This window comes from Heteronotia binoei, chromosome 10, assembly GCF_032191835.1.
Source record: "Heteronotia binoei isolate CCM8104 ecotype False Entrance Well chromosome 10, APGP_CSIRO_Hbin_v1, whole genome shotgun sequence".
NCBI classification, from domain to species: Eukaryota; Metazoa; Chordata; class Lepidosauria; order Squamata; family Gekkonidae; genus Heteronotia; species Heteronotia binoei.
Window position 1 is genome coordinate 58,048,510 of NC_083232.1, and position 9,637 is coordinate 58,058,146.

Sequence of the window (9,637 nt, forward strand, 5' to 3'; positions counted from 1 at the left end):
CCATGATCAGCTGTTTGTTTTTAAAGACTTAGATGAACAATCATACCTATTCAATGCCATTGTACTTATACTAATGAGAGGTATATGGAATTATCATCATCTTAAGGTTCAGATATATTTATTTTTAAAGTAAATGTCTTTTTTTTTTTTCTAGAACGAGGTCTCCATGTTGAAAAACGAAGTAGCACAGCTGAAACAGTTGTTGTTAACGCATAAAGACTGTCCAATAACAGCCATGCAAAAAGAGTCACAAGGATACCTAAGTAAGTAGCAGTTGTGTTGTATTTTCCAGATTACATATGAATGTTACTGGGGGGGGGGGGGGGGTTGGTCTGATCTCTCTGAATTCCTGAACAATGACTTCAAAGAATATCTGTGAAAATTATAAATTTGACAATGGAGAACAAGTTCCTGTGACAAAGCATGGCAGCAACTAGTCCTACAGATCTGGAGAACAATTTATCATACATAATAGGATGTAATACATACAACAATACTGTAAGGCAGAGATGTTTCGCCAGGGCTTTGGTTAAGGCCAGTGATGGTTCTTTACATCTGCCTGGCACTCCCCCCCCTCACCACCACCATAACTCAATGCTAGCACTGCCGTCTTGTTTTAATATGTTCAAAGGTTCTGAATGTTTCATATATTGCTTTATAGTTTTTAACTTGTTTTATATTGTAGTAAATTAAACCGTTGTAAACCGCCCTGCTTACATAAGCAAAAAAGGGCAGTTTAAAAAGTTGGTTAGTTAAATAAATGAATAAATAAATAATGCTCATTTAGTATAGACACCCAAAGGCGTTTGAAATTTCCAGTAGCATCTGAGAAATGTCATCTCTCTTTGCTCTGTCAGGCTTAGACTTCAGTGGACTTAGAAGTGTGTAACTTTGCTGAGTATGGTACTGTAAATCTTACTAACAGTGCGGTCTTAAACAGAGTTACACCCTTCTGGGTCTGTTGATCACAGGGCTTCAAAGGGTGTAGCTTTGGTTAGGAGTGCACTGTTAGAGCAAGATCCTACCTGTTTTTCAGCAGGGACAAAAAGAAAAATGGACAATCTTGGGCAATTTGCCTCCTCGACACTTCCCCATCCATATAGATCCCATGATTTTGAACATATTTTTAAATGGGTCAAAAAACCCTCCTTCCTCTTGCAGCAACAGAAAATTGGGTGGGATTCATTCCTAAGTCACTGTTATTCCATAGTCATTGTGGTGGGCCAGGTTCTCACAGAAATTGTAAACTTATTCATGGATCATACCACTTCTGAATACAGGTGTGGAACTCATGGTCCAGTATGCAATAAATAAATAAATCTCCCAGTTCTTAAAAATTATGTCAAGGAGAAGGCTGAATGGAAATGTGGTTTTCTAAGGGCCCAACTAGATATGACTTGGGAAGAAAGGAATTAATGATTTGGGGGGATTTCTGATTTTTAATAAAAATGAAGCATGCAGGTGAGGGGGTTAAACCCTCCCTTTTCTTTCTCTCTTTACCTCAAATGCGCTCCATTGCTTTCAACACTTTTCTTCCAGCCCAGCTCCAATACAGGAAGTGAGCCAGGCTGGAAGAAAAGAGCAGAAAGCAACGGAGCACCAAAGCAAGGTAAGGTGGGTTAGAGTTGATTTCTCCTCACCTGCACAATCAGTTTTTTATTGAAAAGAGCCTTCTCTCCCGTATCTGTTGCTTTAAAACAGGTAGACATGTGTATAAATATACATGGCTCATTTGCCTTATGCCTCATTAGATACTGAATGGAGAGATTTTTTTTAATTATAAAGGGACACCTCCATCTGTAGTCAAAAGTAATATAGTGACACACAAGGTCATTCTATATGTTCTCTGAATGAACTGTCACACCAGGAGTTCTGTGAATGAGCTGTCACACTTCAAAAAATCAGGCACACAGAGTTCCAGTTGCCCCCCCATCCCCTGGCTATCCTCCACCTCCCAGCAGAAGAAAAGGGGGGAATAACATCAGGGATGCAGTAACATCACTTCTGGTTGCTGCATCCATGGCACTCCAGGAATTTCCCCAATCTCTATGATGGTTATCATAGAGTTCTCAAAAAGCTCTCAGATTTCCAGGTACAGCCCTGGCAACCTTAGGGCTGAGGTCAAGATTGGGTGAGGTTAAGGTTCTCCTCTGCCATTTTTCCAACCTGAAACATACCTGTAGAGCTGTAGTTTGTCTCATTGGTCCATACATGTCCTGATGATGATCACAGTAGCAATCATAGGATGATTTCTGAGACATCGCATGGGAGGAAATTACCCCTCCCCATGTTTTGATCCCAATATGAATTGGTACCCATTAATCAGTTTTTAAAGGGGGGGGTGGAATCCCATTTGGGAGATCATTCATAGAATTTCCAGTATTCTGCCTGTTTTGGCCCAATGTTTTCCCACTAGTGTTACCAACTGCATGCTGGAATATTTCTGGAGATTTGGAGGTATAGACTGGGGGTCAGGATTTGGGGAGGGGAGCACCTCAGCAGGGTATAACACCACAACACTCCACCCTGCAAGGCAGCCATTTTCTCTGGGGGAATTTTCTCAGTAGTTTGGAGATCTACAGATCCAATCTGAGGGTTAGCAACCTTATTTCCCACTTCAGTGAGATCTCGGCCACAGTCTTAATTATATACCTAAATGTAAAGTTTGAATGAAATAAAACTATTGTATGCTGGTATACTTGATCGGGAGCCAGACTGGCTGTGTGCCCAGCCAAGTAGGCGATGGGAAACAAATCTAGGACTGTGGCTACAGAGTGTCCCAAAGTAATAGCACAAGTCTAAGAAGTTCTGGATGATCCCAGGGCCAGCCATAGACTGTCTGGCACCTAGGCAAGACTAACTTCCTGCACCACCATCCCTTGCACTGATAACATCAATAAGTCATATGGTGGGCGCCAAGAAGACCAGCACCCTAGGGAGTCACCTAGGTTGCCTAGTGGCAGGGCCAGCCCTGGATGACCCAGCCTGTTCAGCAAAACTATTATTTCCAGATTCCTTTCCGCCATCAGTATTAAGAAAATCTAAATAGCACTGACCCCCACCTTGAAAGGAGCAAGAGCCTTTGAGTAAGCAGAAACACAATAAAGTTGTCACAGATTACCTCTGCACCATCAATTTGACTATATCCTGCCTTGTTTTTAATGTCTACAAATGAAATTCTACAAGGTGTACATGATAATGTTATCATCAAATTTGTCTGACAAGGCTTTTACAGACATTTCTGTGCAATATCATGTGCAAGCAGAACTAACCTGAGTTCCAGAACTAGGCTTTGCTTTTGCTATCACATTGTGGGATCCAGCATAATATACTCAGTACTCTGCTAGAGCAGCTCTGAAATCTTGGCACATGCCGCCAAGGAAGAAAATAATAGTTTGCTACATATCTTGCCACATGCAAGTATTGCAGTATTGTTTGATGATTTACTGTATTCATTTCAGGTGGTAAATATGGACTTCTAGATAAGGGTGTAGCTTTCAATCATAAACCAATAGTCTGGGAGACCAGGGTTTAAATCCCACTTCATGCAGCTCATTCAGTACTCTTGGGCCAGTCACTTTTCCTCAGCCTGACTTGCATCAAAGAACTGTTGTGCAAATAAAGTGAGGAAGAAACACCCATGCTGCTGTCAGCTCCTTGGAGTAAAAAAGGGATAAAATGTACAAGACAGATAATGCATAGGTAATTTCACATATACCCACTGTTTTTAAAATCATCTTGCTGATTTTAGTACCCACGGTTTGTACTTCCTAACTGTGTTGTGCCATTAACCACATGATGCTATTCTAGATTTAAAGGGAAGAGGGGTTCTCCTGACATGGGCATGAGCCTTCGTTTGTCCTCTTTTCCAGGTCCTGAAAGTAGCCCTCCTGCAAGTCCTGTCCCCGCCTGCTCGCAGCAACAAGTCATCCAACATAATACAATTACCACTTCCTCTACAGTCAGTGATGTCGTAGGAAGCTCCACCCTCAACCAGCTTGCAAGCCACAGAACAGATATGAATCCAATCCTTTAAAAGCTATCTGTTGGGAACTGCTAAGGGAAAAGTGATAATATCCAATTTCCTTTCTGTTAAAGGCATCTATTTTTTGAGAGTTATCCTGAGATCTGGAAGACACTTCAGCCCTCAAAAGACTCTTTGAGTTGCATTTTTATAGTTATTAAAATGTCTTTTATACTTAGTAATAATAAAGGGAGTTATGCAATGATTATGCTATCAGCTTGAGAGATGCTTTGGTGCTTGCTCCAGTTTTCTGGTACCAGTTCCTTGCTTGTTTTGTTAACCAAGCTGTTCCTGTACATAGTTGTGTCCTTTTCTCACCAATGCAGGCTGAGATACCAGAAACATGTGAAACTGCCACTCGTTAGCCAAAATGAGGCTTAAGAAATATTAACGTTACACAAAGGCAACAAGGAATAATTGGGCTATAAATACATGAAGGAAGCCTGGCTGACAATGTAATAAGTACATCTGGGGGGGGGGGTTGTTTTTGGTTTTTTGCAAATGCATCAGACCCTCAAATGCATTTATAGCCTTGCATGCCATTTTTCTCTTTTTGCAGTTTGTTTTCTATACACTATGCATTTACTGGCACAAACAGCAGATCATAGCAATGTTCCCCACTGCTGTCTTCTGTTCCTTGTCCTTGCTGTTTATTTCCTGTAATTCTACATGGCCAGAATTTCATGTGAAATTTGGGATCCTGTGGCTTGGAATTTAAATTCTTGAAAATTTCAGGGCTTTTCTTTTGATTGTTGTTGGGTTAAAAAAAAAGCAGATTTCTTTGCATGAAGGCAGCCTGTGCAGTGCTGCAGGGGATAGAGCTGCCCCCAGTCTCCAAGAATTTTACAAGCTGGAGCTGGGAACCCTAGTTCAAAGTGTGGTACCTGACAGGCCATCAGTCCTTCTCTACATCCATAATCTTATTCCTGCCACCATAGGGCCCATGTAAATGATGAAAAATACAACATGTGCAATCTTTTATAGTTGCATAATTCTTGAGTGTAGAATTTCCAGTCTTTTTGTCTTCAATCTCCATTTCCATTTCCATTTGCAAACCATATATTCTGCTCCCAAAATGATCTTATAGTCCTTCAACCTCCAGCTCTGACTCCCTATTTCTTTTTAACTCTCAAGAAACACTAATGTTGAAGAAAAGCCTCCAGGCCCACAGCCTATTCACACAGAAACAGCTGGCTTGGGCACTGTTTTCAATAGCCACTTATCCACAGCTGCACTGGGTTTTGCCTTTCCAAAACAAAAAACACAGAGTTTTTATGATCCTGATTTAAAGTTTTTAATAAATAGTAGAAGTGAAAAGCAGCTTAGCCACAGGTGAAGCCCTGCTTATGTCAGCAATGCAAGGAAAGATTTTTGTTGTAGGAAGACCAGTCTCATTAAGTCAATTTTTTTATTTGTTATTGCCAGGCAATGTGGAAAATGCCTGCCCCAAACCAGGGCAATGGGAGCACAGCAAAATAATGCCCTACCTTATTGCACTCTGTGGCTATGAAGAATAGGGTGCCATCCCACAGCAAAATGGAAGTTCCTTCTCCAGGGCTTCTTTCTGTGCTTTTCCACTAACAAGAACCATGCTGATAGACCCAGTGGAACAGGACTTGGCTGATAGATGCACAAGAAAGAGTTGTGCTGTTGGCCCAATGCACATGATCCTGTCATCAACACATGACTGTAGCTTCATGGGAAGAAACCTTGAGGAAGTGGTTTCTGTATCGCTACTGCTGCAACTGGTCATATTTACTCCTTCCAAGTAAACGCAGTCTGTAAACCGGTGCACTGATCTAACATAAAATGAGAGATTCTAATTCACTCCCTTCAAAGCAAATCCCTGAAGTCAGTGGGGCTTCCTTCCTGATAAGTGTGTTTAAGGTTGTTCTTTACATGGATCAATCCAGTCTTGGGCAGCTAACTGTTTAGACTGGATAGAAAATGTTGATTATAAGGAATTGGTTTTCTTGTTAATTCTGTGAACAACTGATCCTCAGTCAAAGCAAGTCATCATCTTTGTTGGCAGTTAAGAATCTGCCTGACTGTGTCAAAAAGACTTGAGAGTTGTAGCACATTGTGAGAATCACATTGTAAGAAATTGCAGCGCATTGTGAGAAGGGACCACCTTTCCAGGCAGGAAACAAATCTCATCTTTGTTGAACAGCATTGGCAAGTAGTCTGGGCATGCCTCCAGACTATTTAAAACTATTTTTGGTTTTAAGATACCAAAAAGAAATGCATTAATGGGATTTATGCAAAGGGACTTGTGGTTTACAGACTTGCTGAAACCCCTAGATTTTTGTTTTGTTTGGGGATTTTTTTTTATTTTTTTTTTGCTTTCTAGAAAACTGAACTTCCAGCATCATTAGCATTCCTTGGTGCAAAATCAAACCCCTCTTCTTTTTGTTTTACTAGATTTGAACAATTGCATCAAGGAGGTATAATAATAACATGTAGAGGAATCTCTTTCTCGCTTGTAATCTGTGCTTTTTCAGCCAAAAGGTACCAATAGCACAGAAAGCCCTGCTCTTGTTTGGCTTGCTCTAAGCATGTCTCAAAGTATAGCCCTCCTCTTTCCTTCCCCCCCCCTGCCCTGCTTTTGCATGCCAGCACACTAGCATCTCCACAGGTAGATGTTAAATTTTTTCCAGTCCTTGGACCAGAAAGGTTTGCCTACCCCTGAGGTAAACAATTCAGGTACACAATTGATTTTGGAAAGGTGGTTGGAAGAGATGAGAAGGCACTGAGGACTCAGTACAGTGTAGCCTTTGCTACTCAAGCAAAGAACTCAAAGAACAAATAAATGCTAGAAATACAATATATTTTCTATTATATTTTTTGGGGAATGTACTTCTACATTATTTAAATACAAAAATAGCGAGTGATGTGCCCCCCATCCCAATTGGTGAGTCTATGTGTGTGTGTAACGTCTCACCTAAAATAAATGGAAAAAATCCTTTAACAGAGGTGACAGCTCAGTGGTTTGCAAAGGAACATGTACATGGAATAACCCCTCCATCAAAATGGATGGTGAGGCCCAGTTGACAGGTGTTCCATCTGCATATGAAAGAACACACACAAGGCTCTGAACTGGGAACAAAGCATCCTTTGAAAAGGGATTCTTACCAAATTAATTTGATGCTTAACAACTTCATCATGAATTCTAAAAGAAATCCACCACTCTCATGCTGAAGTTACCCTTCTGTGGAATGCTTATTTAATATAAAATCAGTACTAAACTCTTGAGAGTGGATCTGTTTTAAAATTAAAGTGTATCTTTCATTTTGACACCACCATTTAAAAATGAAGGTGCTCAGATAGGATAGGATGAAAGCAGGCAAATTTACCAGCTTGGTGTTTTAAAGGGGTTGAAAATAACGAATAGACTGGTTACAGTGTAAAGACTAACAAGCTTTAGCGAGGTGTCAACTTTCAAAACCCAGAAGACAACATAGCATGCTTCTGGTCTACTAATACTGCTCTCCATAGAATGATTCATTCCTGGAAAACTGGAACAACCCAATCTTTCTGGACCTAAGAGGGTGTCTTCCCCACCCACAGTTCCCCTGTGATATTTCAAATCTTCATAACAGACAAATACATGGTGAATCTGTAATGGTCATTATGTGATTGTATCCTATCTCCATATAACTGGTGATTGTATTCCACTTTCATCAAACACAAATACACATAGCTCACTATACATGCCCTTACAGTTATTATCACCTAACTCAGTAAGATTGCAATGCAAAGACACTTAGTGAGCCCCATTGATTAATATGAGACTGATGTCTGGGTAAACCTGCTTAGACTTGCTCTCTAGATACTTAACTTCCAGGCATCAAATAACCCTGAACTTTCCTCCCTTACTTGTACAGAGAATTCTCTCCCATTTCTGCAGTATTCCTGTTCACATTAGAAAGAGCTGAAACAGATAAACTTTGGAATTTTATGCATTTCTACTAGAGGCTGATAATGTCCCTTCTTTCTAACTTCAGTCCCTATATCTAAAACACTCCTCCCTTCAGCAGTTAAAATGCCAGCCTTTTCACTTAGAATTAAAATCTGGAGGCCTGAGCACATTTGTGTACAAGCATTGATCTTGGGGACCCCCCTCCTCCAATTTCTTTGTGCATCAAAGAAAGCATCTTAGAAATTCCAGATGCAGCTGTTTGCAATACTTTTCCTAAAGGGTTATATGGCAATATAAAAGTTATTTTTGTTTGCTTGTTTTGCTTTGCTTCATTTCTTTTTTTACCCCTGCAAGCCATAGTCCTCTAACATAACCTGTGGGGGACAAATTATGTGAGTGCAATTCACGTACCTGGCAAAAGTGAGTTTAATAACCTGCTCGTTCAGGCTGTTTTAAGTCAAAATATTCAGCCCTGTTTTGAAAGGGTGAAAAAGGACTGGTGGGCCATCACTTTTACCAGGTGTCCTTTATAATCAACATTTGTTTCATTGTAACCGCTCTTCTTTTCTCTAACAAGTGAGCTTCAACTGACCCTCCATGGGAGGAATTTATATTTTTAAAGCAACACTATTTAGCGAGGGATTTTTTAAAATTCAGAAACGGTCTTTACGTTAGAATCTGCTTTTAGGCAACAACTTTTTTTTTTTACAAAAAAGAAAAGGGAAAAACATATGGTGGATTTATGAAAATTCATGAGGACCAAAGTGAAATTTTTTAAAAAATGGAATCTATTAATTTAGTATTCATATAGAATTTTATAAAGTATTTATTACTAAATGTTATTTTAACACATTCCATTTAAACAGCATTCTTGTACAGAATCTGTTTACGTTTTTTGTAGTTAAATTAGGTTGGATTCAGACCCTGGAGTTTGATCCAGAAGTGCTATTCTGGGAGTGGAAGAACTTTTTTTCACAAGCAGAAGGGCACCTCTGGATCCAAAACCCAAGGGCTGGATCCAGCGCTTCAGGGGCACTCCACCCAGTGACTGCTGACATGCTATTTCATTCTTGAGCCTGAACTCAGGCCTCACTGAAATGAACAAAGATGGGCAACAGCAATACCTTTGGGTGGATTTCTCTGTTAGTTTTCCAATGTACAACTCTCAGTGTATATGTATGTAAATATATATATGTAAATATATACATATATATATATATATTGTCTCTCTTTGTAGATCTCAAGCAGGCATTGCCCATCTTAGATGGAATGATTGGCTGAGGTCTACCACCTGGAAGTGTCCAGAATTCAGTATTTTCTTTAAAGCAGCATCTGCTTTTTGTAACAACAAAAATGTACAAGCGTACAACTGTTCCCTTTTTGTTAAAGATGTGCACATGCCTGCTAAAAGGAAATTAAGCCGTACAACTGGAAAGCTGCCTTCTTGAATAGGCTCATTATGAGCAACTCCAATGGAGAGATCCCGCCTGATGCTTGCTTCTTTTTGAATATCACATGGTGTATCACATAGTGAGTTGCACTAAAAGGCCTTATCCGTTCTTCTGGGTCCCTTATTCACAGCATTCAAGAGTTTTAGACCAGTGAAGCTACACTGTAAATCACATAAGATTGTCTGTGACTTTGGCCAGGGTGGATGGGAAAAGAAGTAAAGAGTTTAATTTGTGCAATTGCTG

The 9,637-nt window shown here is 40.0% G+C and overlaps 1 protein-coding gene across 8 annotated transcripts in view; it reads left to right on the plus strand.

Annotated features, from left to right (window-relative positions):
• CREB5 (cAMP responsive element binding protein 5) overlaps positions 1-4,229 on the plus strand; it is a 318,303-nt gene extending 314,074 nt beyond the window's left edge. For 7 of the 8 annotated variants that reach the window (XM_060248703.1, XM_060248706.1, XM_060248702.1 and 4 more), the window contains 2 exons: positions 155-263; positions 3,873-4,229. In XM_060248703.1, the coding sequence (XP_060104686.1) occupies positions 155-263; positions 3,873-4,036 (273 nt within the window). In that variant the 3' untranslated portion in view covers positions 4,037-4,229. Of the gene's footprint in view, positions 1-154; positions 264-1,539; positions 1,610-3,872 lie in introns of all 8 variants that reach the window. The other variant, XM_060248707.1, reaches the window with a different exon arrangement.
• The last annotated feature ends 5,408 nt before the right edge of the window (positions 4,230-9,637 follow it).